We start from the raw sequence: 17,246 nt of genomic DNA, 5'->3' as shown, positions 1-17,246 counted from the left end.
TCCCAGCTTAGCAGGCAGTATCCGCTCCAGGGGGGACCCGAGTCCCATGTCCCCACAATGTTGGGCCAGCAAGCCTGCGACTAGCTGTGACCCCAAATAATGACCCATATACCCCAGGCTGAACTCGGAACCCAATTCTGGTTCACTCAGGAGAAATTTTTTTATTACTAGCAGCTCTGAGAGCATTTTGGCTGCGTGACAGAGGGTTCACAGACCATTGCCATCCCTCCCACGCACAAGACAGCCCTGTCCTGGCAGCCTCAGCAGCAAGTTCCCTGGAAGAGCAGCTTGAGGACAGGCTGGGAGTCCTCATCACAAGCCAGCAGTGAAAGGACGTCAGCTTGGCCACGTCCTTCCAGGCCTCACACCCACCAGGGCAGGAAAGTGGGGGATGCTCTGACCCCCACACGATGCTGCTGTTTCTGCAAGGCATGAGCAAACCCCTTTGGGCAGGAGCTGAGTGTGCCCCGCTCTGTCTGCAGGTCTCTGCTGCCAACACACTCAGCTTCAGAGCTCCGCAGGGTTATGGCAAACGGGAATCACCTCTCAGCCCCTTCCTTGCTGCATGACTTGCCTGACACAGCAGTATTTGCATTAGGGGATGGGATGCAGCCTCCCTCCAGGGCTCTGGGCATGCCCATGATGAGCTGCAGAAAATAAAGCAGTTGTTTCCAAGTACCAAAGGGAAACTGGGTGCCTTGCTGATGGTCCCAGCACGGCTCAGAGCCACGCAGCCCACACCCCACTGGCCTGAGAGCCTTCCTGTCAGCATGGCATGTGTCAGGCCAACCAGAGCCCAACCAGAACAGCATCAAGGCACCAAAAAGCAACAGCAGTAAGCAATAAAACTGCACGGACTGAGACTGACCAGCACCTGCAGTGCCCCAGCCTGCTGCCCATCATGGGAGACCTCGCATTCCAGAGAAGACATTCAAGTCCTGTTGCAGGAAACATCTCCTGGCTTCCTGGTTTGCACAAGGGTACGGGTGCATGGAGGTGTCTGCAGCACTCCTGGGGCCGCAGCTGCCTCCACAGGCAGGAACAAGCCCTCACCACTCCTCCTGCCACCCCCCCCTGCGGAATGGGAAGGGGGAGTCTCAGCTTTGCTTACCCGGGAGCGATGCACAGGGTTGTCAAAGTCCGTTCCTTCCGGGGCCAGCAGCAGCCAGCCACCATAAATAGGTTTGGCCTGCAAAGAAACAGCAGAGAAACACATCAGGCACAGAGGAAACTGGCTCGCCATGGACCAGCAATGTGGTGCATCAATGGTGCGGGGACCATGGGAAACTGCACCAGCCCCCTGCATGAAGGCAGCTGCATGAGTTCAGGCTCCTGCACACAGGCAAACTCAGCCCTGCCAGTGCAGGGAACACGATGCTTGATGGCAACCCGTGGTGTTATATACACTGTGTGCAAACGGGACTGAGATGAGGACTCGGGAGGAGGTAAAACCCCAGCCACAAACACCAAACTGAGCTGCTTCTGCATGGCATCACGCCGAGAGCACCAACCTCCCGACTACTGCCAAGCTGCAGAGCCCATCCTCACTGACAGCTCTTCCCCTCACCATCGGCAGTGTGCCTCTACTCCAAAGCAAAAACATACTCCAAAGGAGAGCTCGATGTTTTCCTTTTGTTAATTAAGAGAGGAAAAACTACCCAGTGCTGGCAGCTCTCCAGCTCACAGCCGCTTCCCGTGCCGTGCACATCCAACACCCGTTTCCCCGCAGGGGTGGCCCCTGCCAGCCCACTCCTCCCCGCCAGCGGCTTCCAGCAGCCCACGGCTGAGCATGCAGGAAGGTCAGAGCCAGGCAGAGGGAAAACAGCTCATTCAGCCAGACGGGAAGAGAAAGGGAAAGAATACCCGGAAAGAAATGCCTTACAGCACTGCTGTTTATCAGTGGAAAAAAAAAAATATCCAGGCTCTTTCCACCAGTGGTTTGGGCGCAGAAGTGGCTGGTGCGAAGCAGACCAATGCCGTGGCAAGCGGTGGGATGGGGATGGGCAGCGGGCACGTCCTCCCCCACAAAGTCCTATGGGCACCACTCCTGCTGCCTGTCAAGCTGCAAACTATTAGCCAACCCCATTCCTGGCAAGGGCTGGGGCCAAATCCTGGTGCAAGAGTGGCAAGGCATTGCCACACCGGCAAGGTGGCTCTGCGGAGGTATCAGGATAGGCCAGGAGGGAGGAAACCAGAGCAGATCCAGCTTCAGGAGCCCCTGGGTCCAAGGACGCTGCTTTCCACCACGAAACATCCACGCACGCCCAGCCCCAGCCTGGCCCGGCCCCACAGCAACAAGGACACACGTTCCCAGCTCCTCTCGAAATTATTTGGTTAATCTTATTGCTTTCGTTCTTTTCTTTTTTCTTTTTTTCTTTTTTCCTTAAAGTTTAAAACTGTTTCCAATTCGGTACCTCCCCTAGATTCCTCCTGCCAGTTTCTGTGGTTTTGTAATGTTAAAAAAAAAGTTTCCCCTCTGGAAAAATCCCTGCAAACAATAGAAGAAACTGCCTATGCACCAAAAACTGTCAAATGCATGAAGCACTGAGTAAGCAAACTGGAAACAAGCCGGAGGAGCCCTTTTACTGTTTATAAAATGAAAAGAAATAACAAAATCTCTTATCCTCCCCCCACAATGTGACATATCAGCTCTAGGTGTTGCTCTCCCAGCAGCTGGGAAAACATGATTTGAGAAGACCTTCTTTCCTTCCCCCTCTCTTTAAAGGGGATTAAAAACAATGAAAGTGGAGTACCGGCAGTGGGATCCGCTTTTGGGGAGTCGCTGCCCTCCCTGCTGGGGGCCCAGGGCACCCTTGCACCCACCTGTTCCCACAACCAGCATGAGCCTCACCCACAGCGGGGGCCTTGCTGGCACAGAAGGGCACCCTGCCGGCACCGTGGCCCCTCACGCCCCTCTGCCACCCCCGTCCTGCTCACCTGGGTGCTGGCACCCTGCTCGCCCGTGGCCCCCATGCTGCCCCCCAGCCGGCACGGCACCCGCTCTGCGCCCGGCCCCGTGCCGCCCACGCTGCCAGCGCCCGGCAGGGTGAGCCATGCTCCGCCACTCCCCCGGCGCACCCCGCCGGCAGCCCGCCCCGCGCCCCCACCCAAAAGCACCCGTGACGCATCCCTGCCCACGCCAGGGGAGGACTTTGGAGCAGGCGCTCCCACCACTCCCTGCCGTGCCAGGATGTGGCCGTGTCCACCCGTGTGGTCTGGGACAGGCAGGGCCGCTTGCGACCACCTTTCTCAAATTTCTCTTCTGTTTGGGGGGGGGGGAGGGCAAAACTGCAAATAAATAACTAAAGATGACCCACCAGAGAGCCAGAAAGTGCCTTCAACTGGTCACTGCGGCAGGAAAGGGGGGTCCCCAAACTCCCATGAGAGGCATTCGCGGTGAGCCCTGAGCAACCGGCTCCGGTGCTTAAGAAGATATTGCAAGTAGCCTCCACCACCCAGAACAAGGAAGAGAATGACAGCAAAGGCAGGACGCAGCGTCCCCAACGCTTGGCACTGCCACGCCAAGGCAGCACCCCGAGGAGCCCTCTGCAGCGATGCTATGGGCAGCCGAGCTGCTCGCAGGGCTCAGCCCTCCTCCATCCCCCGATTTTCCTCTCCGTGCCCCAGCAAAGTCCCTGAGCACAGCCAAGCGCTCAACTCAGCAAGGCTCCACGAACAAAATCTCTCCCCGACATGAAACACAGCACTGCAGCCCTCCCAGCAGGACTGTCCCACACGGCCCCGAGCACCCCGCTGCACCCCAGCAGCGTCCAGCCCCACACAGCCCCCAGTGTGACAGGCAGCGGGCAAGTCCAAGTGCCACACCAGGGATGAAGTAACTGCGAAACCCAAACAGGGGACACCATCACCAGGGTCAGCAGCGAGCAGCCTTAACTCAGTACTACAGGCGTGAAACCCTGCCCTACCTCAGTCTGGCTCGCACCCCTCAGCAGACTTTTTTTTTTTTTGCCCTCAACCACTCAATTTTGGCTCAACTGACCATATATAAAGCACCGAGCACCTGAAATACATGCCCTTAACATAGAGCACAGTCATTTCTTTACCAGCGTCATAAAAAACCATCAGGGGGCTATACTTATTTTGGTAGAAGCGTCCCATTTCAGATATTGAAACCAAAATAGCTGAAAGGTATGAATTAGAGCCAGCCAGCGTGGGCAGCCCGGTTCCACCTACCAACAGATGAACACGCAGCAGTGCTTTTTAAAGCTAAACCAAAACAAGCTACTGCTAAAACCAAGCAAATGCCCAGAGAGGTACAAGCCTAAATAAAAGGGATATGAATTAGCACACACAGTGTCTGAAATAAACCCATCACACCTGCATTGGAATGGCACTGCTGAAGTGAGGTTTAAAATAAACCTGCTCAGTGCTGCTGTGGGAGGCAGGGTCCAGCAGAGCGTTACCGCACCAGGATGGAGCTGGAGCCGCACGTCGCTTCACACCAGCTCGGTTTCCTCTGGAGAGCTCAGCAACGAGGAAAATGCAACGCCCAGCACTGAGTACGAGCTCAGAGCAAAAACTTGTCCCGTCCAAGCAGATCTGTCCAATCTCACACCAAGGGACAGTGTTAGAGCAAGCCCAGGGTTCCCAGGATGCCTTTGACCACGCAGAACCTTGTCCACCTCCCGTGAGCTCCGGCAATGTCCGAAGGGCAGCTCCAGGCAGTTTCCGTGCAGGTAGCAGCCACACGGGATGCTCAGGCGCTGGGCAGCTTTGCTTTTATCCAGATGGTACCTGGCCAAAGGGTGAGCCACAAAAGGATGTGGAAAGCAGAGTGGAGGGCAGCTGCTGGCAGTGCGATGCATCCACGTCTGGGGTGGGGTGGGGTGACACTCACAGGGTGGGCAGGAAGAGCAGAGCCGGTTCCTCAGGCATGGCTCACAGTGATGAAGCCAACTACCCGCTGCAACGTTGGCCAGGAGATGCCAAAGCCACTGCCTCGCCACCCCGGGAGAGATCTGCAGGCACCTTGCCACCCAAAAAAAGTGCTACAGCCACAGTGCCTTCCACGGGCTCCACCACACGGGAGGTGCAGCTGGGCTGGAGCCCCGCAGTGCCCGGTTCTGTCCTGTCCCGTGGGACCGGCGGAGGCTGACTCAGGCAGAAACGCCCCCGCGTCACCGCTCCGCTTCCTGTCACACCTCTGGGAACGCCCAGGTATCCCATCCCGCCCGGCCCTGCTTAGCTTCAGGGCCTGCCAGCGGAGCTGTGCTATGGGTGCTCCACAGCCCCTCACCTGCCTCTCGGGTCGCTACCCCAGCCGCTGCATCCGTCCCCTCGGCCTGCACTGCATCCAGGGGCAGGACGCCGCATCCAGGGGCAGGACGCCGCATCCAGGGGCAGGGCCGGCGCTGGCAGCACGGCGGGTGGGAGGAAGCGGAGAAGGAAGCGGCCCCAGCTCAGTTTACGCAAAGCTGTCAAGCTGCTGCGCTGATGCTGCCCAGGCACGGACAAACCACCCCACCCCAACCAGCTCCACCAGCACTGGGAACACGATTCCCAGCAGCCGGGGGACTGAGCTCAAAGGACGCGCAGAGCCACTCGGCACTTTCCAAAGCACAGGGTGATACAGGAACCACTGCACATCCCCAGGACTGCAGGGCACAGTCACCTGCTTCCAGCAGGCAGGACAGGTCACAGGAGCCTGACAGCCCATGGAGCACCAGGTCACAGGGCCAGAGGTGGGCTGTGACACCAACCAGCGAGCCCGCTGGACAGGCTTTCACGCCTGCAGTGTTTGTCAGTGGTACCTTCACCTCTTCCCTCCCCCATGCAAACCAGCCAGCCAAGCAGGGTGTCCGGCAGCACCGAGCAGAGCCACACAGTACTGGCCACGCGGTGCCCGCAGAAGCTCATTGCACAAGGTGGAACAGGAGAGCTTGCTGACACCCACATCTCCTCTTAGGGTCTGGACTCAGCCCCGTGGCAGAGCAACCACATCACCATTGGGGTGCTGGGATGCCCAGGCAGGCTGGGGATGCCCCTGCAGCCAGTCCCCACCCACCCCAACGTGCTCGAGGGAAGTCCGAATCCATTGCTGGGAGACACTCCTGGCTCCGAGCGCGTGGCGGGAGGGATAATCTGTTTAGGCTGCCGGCAGACGTAATCAGCCTGTCTCGGGTGGAGGCAGGGCTTGTTTTGTTCAGGCTTGGCAACTGAGCGGGAAGGGGAAAAAAAAATGGACCGTTGCAGCAGAGCTTTAGCCTTTGCCTCCAATGCTGCATGCAGAGAGCCCTGCACATCTGGGAAGCTGTGCCGGGGCTTCCAGCAGCCCTCCTGAAAAACAACAGCCCCAGCCTGACCCAGGCTGCGGGTGAACCCACAGTAACTCCCATCCCAACACCTTTATGGTTTGATCCCATTATTCACCAAAGGGGCCTCTCTGAAAGCAGCAAGAACAGCGCCTGCTGCTCCCTGCATGCATCTCTGGGTACTCAGTAACAGGGTCATAGCTCTCAGCTGGACCCACAGGAGACCATGGTCCCAGAGCAGAGACAGCAAGGTCACCGTTCCCTGTGCACCAACTCCCAAACCGCTCAGAGCTCCCTGGAGGGAGGGACCAGTTTCTGGAACAGCTCAAGGTGAAAGTCACCACAAATGCTGTGGTTGCAACCTCAAAAGAGGAAATCTGGGCAGTTTCAGCTCTGCTCTGCTCTCGGTTTTGCACACCTTGGAGCCCAAAAGAACATTGCTCATGTGTGAGTCGGAGCAGCCGTCACCCGGCAGGAATGGGGAAGGTGAGATGGTGTTTGAGGCGGGAATGGGATGTGATACCCAAGCAGGCTTTCCTGTCCACAGCATGGCTTCTAGGAACTGAGAGACAGGCATCGCTTAACATTTTGCATGCTCCCAGCAGGATGCCACATGGACCACTGGAGATCCGCGACCCCAGCCGGCGGGAGGCTCTGCAAACACCACTGTGCAAACCCACGCTCCGGCGGCAATCCCAAGGGCCGGGGACATAGCCCAGCCTCGGCGGTTAAGCTGCTTACATCTCGGCTTCCCTGCTCGTACAGTATTTCCCCTCTGCTGTATGTCACTTGGTGACGGGCAGCGGAGCGGGGCCAAACCCCAGCGTGGGAGGCTGCTGTGCTGCCAGTGGGCGTCCACAACTGCTCCCAGCATGAAAGCACTCTCCAACCCCCAGCTCTGCGTCCAGGTGGCTGCTTGCTGCCCCCGGGTTCAGTCCAAGCTCAGCTTTCTCCAGCCCAAGACCCAGGCTGCTCCTGGGGGCAGCCCTGGACGCGTGGCGACAGTCCCCTTTCCATCCACCTCCTGCTCTCCTGCATAAACACATTGTGCAGCACGGGTGTGGGCATGAGCGGGCTGCTGCCGAAGCTGCAAATCGCCCAGGCCAGGCTTTCACCACCAACACATCTCACCATGCAGGAAGAGGCCAAACCAGACCAGACAGACTGGACCTGGGGTGTGAGGAGCACGAGGCACCGCTGCCGTGGGGCGGCTGGCGGGCACCACGCGCGGCACAGCCCTCCCGGCACACCGGCAGCCCTGACCCAGCCACCGGCAAACCCCAAACAAAGGAGCTGTCCGGGCAATTTGCTGCGTGGGCAGCGGGAGTGACTGACCGACCGGAGGAACAGGAAGGGGAAAGGTTGAATTCACCCTTCGTGCAAACAGCCGGTCTCCTTCTGCAAATACCCTGGCCCTGGCCCCAGGGCTGCACTCGGGTCCGAGCACTGCCATCGGCTTGGGCAGTCGGAGCAAGAGCTGGAAGAGGCAGGCTGCGGAGTACACGGGCAATTTGTCAAGCAGCAGCAAAATGGAAGTGGGAAGGAACTGGCTTTGCAATCCCAGCTCCCCCTCCCCGAGCAGCCCCAAAGCCCAGCGTGTCCCACAGCGAGCAGGCGTATCTAACCGCCTCCCACATCAGGGCTTCCTCAGCGCCTGGGAGAAGCCGCAACATCTCTCCAGAGTGCTGGAGAGGGGATTTATCACTTCCTCGGGTGCCAGAGCAGATAACGTATGGCGCCATGCAAAAAAACAGCAGCAAATAAGTGTGCAAAAGGAATGGTCCTCTGGCACCCAAAGGCACCACCGTGACCCTTCCCTTGGGCCACACGGAGGGTTAAGTGCACCCAAAGCCGACCCCAGCACCCAACCTGTCATCCCTCCCGAGCACCCGCTGCCCTCACGCCACTCTCCAAGGGTGGGATGCTGACCATGGGGGACAGCCAACCACGACTCTGCCCACCCCAGCTCCTCTGGCTGTGCCCCCCCCAGCCCCTGCCCACTGCGGCCACCGACAGAGGCGGGTTTGACATTTGCAGAGAATCTCCCCCTATTCGGTCCTAATAATTAGTCAAGTACAGGCAGATTTTTGCAGCATGATACAAGCAGCCGGGAGCAGGGAATGCAAGCGCGGGGGCTGCTTTCCAGGAAAGAGGGGGTTGTTCCTTCCCCGAGGAGCAGGGGGTGGAAGCAAAAGCGTTCCCGGGACATGATCCCTCACCCTGCTGCCCTTTGGACAATGCACAGAGCCAGGACAAGACCCCGGCCCAGGGCATCGCAGCCCCATCAATGCAATGCCCCAGAGCAAATCCAAGCCTGCAACGCAGCGCTGACACTCTCTGGCCTTGGGGCTGCTTGCAGCCAGCTGTTCGGCATCCAGAACAGTAGGAAAGTGATAATGTCCAAAGGAGAAGAGATGGAAATAACCACACCCCCCCCCCGCCACCGGGCAAGGGTTTCATAGGCCAGGGCAGGAGGAGGCACTGGGAAAAATCTGTGAGCTCCATTTTCTAACTGGGTGGTCCTCTGGGCATCCATGCCACTGTCTCAAAAAAAAAAAAAAAAAAGAAAAAAAAAAGGCACTGGTAGCTGGAAAGACATCCTCAAATTCCTCTATCTGTGCCAGTCCCCATGCCCCGAGAGAGCACACGCATGGAGAAAATTAAAAGCAACTGCTTTACACTCTGCTTTTCTTCCAATTCAGGCCAAGCGTAATTTTGAGGTTAATTCCCAGCCTGTTCCTGTCGTGGGGGGCTTCATCTTCCTTACAAGCCAAAGGCATGCGTGCACAGGCACAGCTCAGACTGGGCCAGCCGGCGTGGACAGCAGGGACCCCAAAGGGACACCCCCACAGCCCTGCAGAGCCCTGGGTGGCTTCCTTGGGAAGAGGGTCCCACTGGCCGGGTCGGCTTTGTCCTGGAGATGGAAGAGGGTCCCCGGGAACCCACCATCATCCTGAGGCAGGCTCTGGGAAGCCGACCTCCACACGAGGTTTGCAGGAGGTTAAAGGGGACCGTGCTGTGCCGGCACAGGCACGCCTTGCCAGGAAAGAGGGAATTCCCACGAAAAGGGAATTTCTCCCTTGCCAGGAAAGGGGCAGCGCCAGGGGAGCTGGCGACAGGGGCGTACAGCAGCCAGGACAGAGCCATCAACAGCATCGCGTCTGCCAGGGACCACGGGCCAGATCCTGCCACGGCACAGGACCGCAGGTCTCTGAGCACCCACACCAGGGCTTGGGTTCATCAGGGCAGACCCACAGCAACAAATCTTGCCAAAGGGGGAGCAGACGAGGTGACTGACCCAGTTTTTCCCACGCTATGCGGGCACCCCAGAAGGTCAAATGCAGGTTGTGGGGGGTCAAGAGCACATCAGCTCCCGCCTGCAGCCCCAGGGGACAACAGCCAGGGCTCCAATGGGTGGTGGGACCACACGTAGCTGCCCCACGTCACACCGACCCCCGGCGGGCAGCACAGCCACGCACAAAAACAACTCGTGAACGCAGCGCTCCCAGGATTAGGGACTTAGCGTCCACGCAGCCCTTTGAAGTTGGAAGCGCTAAGTCTGATTATTATTAGAGAGCTCCAGCTCATTAATCCTGAAGTTTGGGGCTGGATTGCCCCCTCCCAGTCCCGTTCCTAATTCGGTTCCCAAGTACAACGGGAATCCACTACTACCACTAAATAACTGTGACACTTTGTAAACGTGCACCAGTCTCTGACCCAAGCAGCTCCAGCACCCTGGCGCACCCCGGGAAGCAGGAGGGGCAGTTCCTAACAGCCACACAGGTATTTTTATATAATAAAAATCCAAAAAAGACACGAGTGCGTAAGTGTGAAGGACCTTCACCTTTCCTGCAAGCCAAGTAGAAAGGTCAGATGACTCAAAAGGACTTTTCTAGCCTGACTCTAGGTAATCACCAACACGGTCCCTGTCCATGGGGTGAGCGGGACACACTGAGCATGGAGCCCCCACACTGTGGCATGAGATCCCCCCTACCCAAACCAAACTTAAAAAAAAATTAGAAAGGCAAAAAAATTCAGAGCTGTTAAATGAACCGTTACTCCTGGGTGTGCTTCGGAGCAAGCACACCCCCACATCCAGCCAGGCTCCTCACTGCAGCGCGGAACCTCCTCCTCCTCCAAGGGGCACAAATTCAGAGGGGAGGCAGGCAGGGTGGTGGGGAAGCACTGGGCCAGCCGCGGCCGGGGGCTTGTCGGCATGGGGGGCTGCGCGGTGGGGCGGGAGGGTGCGTGCATACATCACACGCTACCAGAGCCACCATCTTATCTGTGAAGCGGGATTACTTCACCCCAGCTGCAAGGGAGAAGCTGAGCAGGATTGCGCTGTTTTCCCAACCGGAGCCCCTGCGCGGGGCCTGGATCCGACCACAGGGCCGACCCTGACCCCACGGGAGCCGGCCGTGGTGGCAGTCCCCCGGGGCCACCCGCCACCCCAAGCGGGAACAAAGCAAACGAGGGGCTGCCCAAAACACAGCTCTGGGCCCTGGGTCCCTAGGGAGAGCGACGGGCCCCCCGTGGCTGGGGCGGGCAGGAACTATGGAGGCCTGCGTGCAACGCTTTGAACCCCCCCCAGTAAAAATAAAAAAGCATTGCACCCAGAAGGCAGCAAAACCCCAGGCAGGGCAGCGGGAAGGGGCCGGCCGGGAGCAGGGGGCTCTTCCCAAGCCCCCTCCGGGACGGCTCCTTTGTCTGGGCACGGCCGCGACGCTCCCCGCCGCCCGCCCCTTCCCGCACACACCACGGCATTTTTTCCAGTTACATTTTTTCCATATTAGCCCTCAGATTTCATTATGCCCCCCCCTCCCCGCCCCCCCAGCGAGCGCAGCAATATGTCTGATCTCATTGCCATAATAGGATCGGGAGCGGGGATGTCAGCCCCGGCCCAGAAAGGTGTGGGAGGAGGGAGGGCGGCCCTGCTCCCCGCACCCCGACACCGCGGACGGGCCCCCGGGCCCCAAGTGCCCCCCGTCGCGGGTGCGCAGGCCTCCGGGCCTGCATCAGGCCTGGGAGGAAGAGGAGGAGGAGGAAGGCCCAGCCCTGGCAGCCCCCCAGCCTGCCCGCGCAGGGCCCTCACTGGGAAAGGGCAGGGGTCTCCTTCCCGTCCCACCGGGAAAGCGGGGGGCTACAGGGTGGGGTGGGCCGTGCCCGGCACGTCTGGGAGGGGACGTTTTGTTTGCAGCCAAGTTTTTCCCAGGACTTTTGGGATCTTCCAATGGAGCCCCCAGGATACCCCCACCTGCTGCCACGCACCCCAAGAGGGGCTGGGATCACCCCGAGAGCAGGTGCCGGTCCCCAAACGGCCTCAGGAGAGGGGTGAGGCCCCACAGGAGGAGGCACCGGGGTGGGCCTGGGCCTAAGGGACCAGTGGGCACTGTGGGGATGCTGGGTGCCCCGCGGGACACCCGGGTACCTGCGGGGTCAGCGGGCACCCCGTGGGACCGCTGGACACCCTACGGGGCCAGAGAGCACCCGTGGGGCTCCTCAACACCCCATGGGATTCATGGATACCTGTGGGTCCCTGTGCTACCCGTGGGGTCAGCAGGCACCCCACGGGACCCCACACCACCCCTGACAGCCCGCGCTACCCATAGGAGCGGCAAGCACCCACAGCGTCCTACGGTATCTGTGTGCCCAGCGGGCACGGCATGGAGATCCCAGGGGAACCCGTGCTAACCATGGGGCCAGCAGGCACCCATGGGACCTTGTGCTAGCTGTGGCACCCTAGGACATCCATGGGACCCTATGCTATCCATAGGATCCTGGGCTATCCACCGGGCCACCCGTGGGACCCTAAGCTACCCAGTGGGCCCCGAGGCACCCCTGGGGCCATCAGGCACCCACGGGGCTCTACACCCCCCACGGGACGCCGGGCGACCCACGGGGCCAGCAGGCACCCCACGGGGACCCAGGGCACCCAGACGCGTGGGGGCGGGCAGGGGGCGGGGCCCCGGAGCGGATTTTGGAGGGAAAACAGTGGGTTTTGGGGGAAAGATCCCACCTGGTTGAGGTCCTCGTCGTTGAGCAGGTGGGACTCGCGGGGCTTGAAGCAGTTCTGGCACTTGCTCTTGTTGAAGATGTTGGCCTGGAACTTCCTGCAGGGGTTGTCCTTGGCGGCCATGGCGCGACCCGCGCCCGCTGCGCGCCCGCTCAGCGCCCCGCGGAGCGCCCGCCCGCCGCCGCGCCCATCGCCGCCCCGCGGGCCGCGGCCTCCGCCTGGCGCCTCCCGAGCGCGGCGGGCAGCGTCAAAAAAAGAAGAAAAAAAGCACTAAAAAGCCCAATAAATAGATAAAATTAAAGCCGGGGACGGGAGCAAACTGCAAGGCGGCCGCCTCCGCTGCGGCTCAGCGGGCGCGCATGGCCGGGCGGCGCGGAGAGGCCCGCAAGGGCCGCGGTGCCCCCGCCCTGCGGGGCTGGGCTGGGCGGTGCCCGGCGGCGCGGCGCGGCGCGGCGCGGCGCGGCGCGGGGCCCCGCTGGCTCCGGTGCGGCTCCGGTGCGGCGGCGGGTGCTCGGGGCTGCGGCCGCCGCTGCCGACTGCGCTGCCCGCAAAGTTTCCAGCGCCGCGGAGCCAGGCGGAAAAGGGGGCGGGGGCCGCAGCGCGGACGGACGTCCCCGCCTGCCAATAGAGGCGGGCATCCGCCGCTAACAAAAGGCCTCTCTGGCCAATGGGATGCAAGGAGAGGGGAGGGCGCGGCGGGGCCGCCTCGGCCCCCCTGGGCCGTGGGGGAGGGACGGGGCGCTGACAGCTGGGGGCGGGCTCGGCTCGGCTGGGCTCGGCTCGGCTCGGCTCGGCTCGGCTCGGCTCGGCTCGGCTCGGCTGGGCTCGGCCCGGCGTGGCCCCGGCGGGAGGCGTTGCGTGGGGCCCCCCGCACTCTGCCTTGCCCTGCACGGCCCCCCCTCACCGTGCACAGAACCCCCTTTCACCGTGCACTGACCCCCCCCCCCCCGTGCGCAGCCCCCCCACCCCCTTGCACTGACACCCCCCCCACGCACGGCCGCCCCCCGTCGTGCACGGCCCTCCCCGTGCACAGCTCCCCCGTCGAGCGCAGTGACCCCCCCACTGCCCAGCCCCGTGCACAGCCCGGCAGCGGGGACACGCAGTGCGACGTGCGGGGTTTGCACCCCCACAGCCACCCCCGAGCAGAGGGGTGCCCCGGGGTGCAGCCCCCCCGCGGCCAGCTCACACTGCTGCCCCTGCGCTTGAGCCGTGGCCCCACGGGTGGCACGCACCCCACCGAGGGTGCCAAACCCCTGCAGCAGAGGCACTGCCCCCATTAACCCTGACCCCGTCCCCAACCTTGGGCACAGTCCCAGTCCTGGCATGGGTGGGCGCATGGGGGGTTCATCATCCGCTTGGACACTTGAATTCGGTGGGGGGCAATGCGGCCTTGCGCCCCTCCTGCAGCTCTGCGACGTTGGGCACTGGGGACCCACCAGGGACAAAGCAGGGACACGGGGGCACGTCCTGCCTCAGCCACGTCCCCCACGGTGCCACTGCCCCGGGGCCGGCAGGGAACTCCTGTTTGTCCAGCACATTTTTATCCAGTGGAAACCAGCAGCACGGCAGGTAAATACGCCCGACCAGGTGATAAGGATTCGGCACGAGGGCGTGGGTTTGGCCTCCCAGCTCTGCCCCTGGGGGTGGCTGTGGGACGGACCCATGGGCACGTGTCGGGTCTGGTTTTACTCTCCCAGCCCTAATTCTGAACATCAGCCAGACAAGGGCCAGAGCAGGGACCTCAGCGCCTGTGGAGCATCACTGGAGCAGGAGAGAGGTAGGAACGCCAGCCCCGGAGCAGGGGGACAGTGCGAGCGTGCCAAGCTGCACCTCCAAAATGCACCCCAGTCCGGCACGTCCCGCCGTGCTCGGACACCACAGTGGCACACAGCGTCTCCTGCTCACCCCAATATCCCCCGCTGGCATGGGATGGGGCCCTGCTATTAGGAACAGCCGCGCGGACCTTCCCAGGTTGGTTGGAACCAGGAAAAACCCGTTGGAGAAGAGGCAGTGGCATGGTCCCCTTGCACCCGGCGCTGCCCCGCTGTTTGATGTGGGGCCCGGCCTCGGCAGCCTCGCCACGCCGGCTCCGCACTGTCATCCTTGAGTAAATAAAGACCAGCACAATTGCCTGCTTGTTTATTAATTTTTGCTTCATCAAAGGCTGCTTTAATCATCTCTCTGCCTCCTGCCATCACCGCTCGCAGCACGCACAGTGCCGGTGTGCCACGGACTAAGACGGGACAGTGGAGCTGTGGGGCTGACCCCAATCCCACACCAGTGCCACCGCTGCACCCTCACCCGCCCCCGCACCGGCTGCCCGGGCAGCCCAAGCCCACACGATGCTCCCAGGAGGGATGTGCAGGCTGAGGGGTGGCCACCAGCCCCCCCCCCCATCACTGGTTTGGGTGGATTTTCTTGCCTTTCCCTTGACCCTAATGTTGTAAAAGCAGCATGGCCCTTCCCCAGGGAGGGAGGTTTTTCCCCTCTGGGATTTACAGACCCTGACGCCCTCGCCATGGGTCCAGGGTTCACCTGGCACATGACTGGAGAACACCTGCTCTTCAGAGAAGGGCAGACAGTTTTCCCAACCAGCTCTTATCCATCCATCCCTGATGATGTTGAATTACTCCCCACCACACCCCTTGCTGAGGATCTGGCGTGCCCTGCATCCCACAGGTCCCAAAGATGCCCAGTATTTTTTTTTCATCAAAAAGCCCCACTGCATGTCCTTGAGCACCTCTACATGCTGTCCCCATGGTCCCCACCTCTTCACCACCTTCTCGAGGCTCCCCGTGAGCTGGCAGAGGCACAGCACCCACAGCCAACCCAAGGTCCATGCACACAGCATCTTCCCCTGCTCCCCAGGCGTGACCGGGAGGAGCAGGGTGACATGCCTCCGAAAGGGCTTTGGGTGGGGAGCTGGGGCAGACGGGGACGGGGGTGACTGGTGTGTGTCCCCCCATTGATGTGCACAGAGACGAGGCAGGACCCCACAGGCTGGGGGGTCCCTCCAGGAGCGAAGGGGCGGCTCTTTCCGAAGCACCATGGGGCACCGTCCCCTCAAAAAAGGGCACAGTGTTGGCACAGAGCATGGAGCCGGGGCCAAGGCTGGTGTCTCCCACACCGCGGGCTGTGCCTGCCCCGAGACGTGGCCAAGCTGCACCGTGGCTTGGGGCCATGACCTGGCGCCACGCACGGCCCCGCCAGAGCCAGCAGCACCTCGCGGGAAGCGGCTGGTGCCGGGGCTGGCTCCAGCCTCTCCAAAAATCCAGCCAAACGGGATGGGCCTCTCCGCAAACCTGTTGGGCCACATTCAGCCGCACCGGAGCTGGCGTCCGCGCGCCACCAGCCGCCCATGTGCTGCGTTTGACGTGTGCAGCTGGTGGGGCCACCAAAAACTCACTGCCGATGACTCTCCCTGCACGGCCGTGGCACAGAGGTCCCCCATGTGTGCCGCAGAGGTGGGTGTCCCACCCTGCCGTCCCCCCATCGCTCCCACCGCAGGGATGCCTGGTTGGGGCAGCCATGTGTAACAGGTCTCTTCAGCCCAGAGCCAGTCCAGAGCAGTTTCCTCAAATGAGGGCAATTAAAGTAATGGGAAAATGGAAAGTATTCATCAGGGAGCTGCAGTGGCAGAGGGGGAAGGCGCTGCGGTGAGTCAGCGATCCAAACCGAAGCCCCAGCACCAGGTAAACAAGCTGCAAACCAGGAGGTGTTAGTCACCGGCTCTGGCTGCGCCGGCCCCAGCCTGGGAAGGGCATCGGCAAAATCCTCCTGCTCCAGGAAAGGGTTTGGCAGCACCAAACCCCACCATTGAGAGGAGAGCAGCACCCGCTCCCAGTCACGGCATGGAAGTCCTTCCAGGACCATCCACTGCCTCTGCCTGTGAGGACGACACCGGGATGGGGATGTGGTACATGTGGCCATGCCTCGTTCTGCAGGCAAAACTGCGATGCAGCAATTATTCCTGCGGGGCCAGGCGCTGCTGGGGCAGGAGCAGGATGGCTGGGTGCTCCTCCCGGGTGGCCATCGCTCCCCACAGGACCTTGGGCAAGTCATTTAATCTCCCTGCGCCACCACCTCACCATCATTACAGTGGAGCCAGACGGATGGATGCCCTGGGGAGAGGGCAGGATTCCTGGTTTAAAGCCAGCAAGCCCTGGGATCCCCACTGGATACAGACTGGGACCGAGCAGCGCCTATGAGGGCTCCCCTCCTTCTGCCCTGCACTGAATGGAGTCCCAGCCGTGGGGGGCTGGATGCGGCCTCTTGAGCCAGCCGGGCTGGCTGTGGGGGCGTCCAGAGCCCCCAGCCCAGCCCTGCTTGGGGAACACTTGGTAGGGGATGCCCCTCAAGCCACCCTGCATCTAATAAGTGTGAAACCCACGGTTAGAAATCTGTATGGGGGTGAAAAACACCCTTGTGGATGGAGGGAAAGTCCCCCGGGCTGCCCCAGGTGCTGTCTCTGTGCCCTGCCCTACCTGTGCCCAGTTTTCCCATTGGGAAAAATAAAAGGACCCAAATTATCCACTGGAGGAAATCCACAGTGCTCGACTGCAGCTGATGCAGCCCACAGAGGAGGATGCAGCTTCCACGGGGCTGGAAAAGACCACGAGGATGGTCCAGCGCTGCTCTGCCTTGCTGGACGCACATACCTCCACACACACGCACACACAGGCTTGAGGTTGTCCCAGAAGCCGCATTAAATCATGTCCCACCAAGCAGAGATTTCCTCTTGTCCAGAGACGCCAAATGCCTGCGAGTTCATACCCTTCTGCTAAAACTGGGCCAATGGTTAATTACACTCCCGGTCGGGTTATCGGTGACTGGGTCCCATGGCTGCTTCCTGCCATTGGACCTTGCTGTGCTTTAGCAGGGAAAATCCGTCTCTTGTTCCCACACGCAGCCCCCCCCCCCTTTTGGCTGGGCCCAGCCTGTTCTGCCGGGCAGAGCAGATG

At 61.2% G+C, this 17,246-nt stretch overlaps 1 protein-coding gene across 7 annotated transcripts in view; it reads right to left on the bottom strand.

Annotated features, from left to right (window-relative positions):
- Positions 1-12,572, bottom strand: part of MPRIP (myosin phosphatase Rho interacting protein) — an 88,107-nt gene extending 75,535 nt beyond the window's left edge. For all 7 annotated transcript variants that reach the window (XM_082314363.1, XM_082314362.1, XM_082314361.1 and 4 more), the window contains exons 1-2: positions 12,289-12,572; positions 1,112-1,189 (exon numbers count right to left, since the gene is read on the bottom strand). In XM_082314363.1, the coding sequence (XP_082170489.1) occupies positions 1,112-1,189; positions 12,289-12,408 (198 nt within the window). In that variant the 5' untranslated portion in view covers positions 12,409-12,572. The remainder of the gene's footprint in view (positions 1-1,111; positions 1,190-12,288) is intronic.
- Positions 12,573-17,246: the final 4,674 nt, after the last annotated feature.

Source organism: Platalea leucorodia (genome assembly GCF_965183815.1).
Source record: "Platalea leucorodia genome assembly, chromosome: 5".
Taxonomy (NCBI): Eukaryota; Metazoa; Chordata; class Aves; order Pelecaniformes; family Threskiornithidae; genus Platalea; species Platalea leucorodia.
Note: the sequence above shows the minus strand (reverse complement) of the source record. Positions and strands in the feature narration are given on the sequence as shown.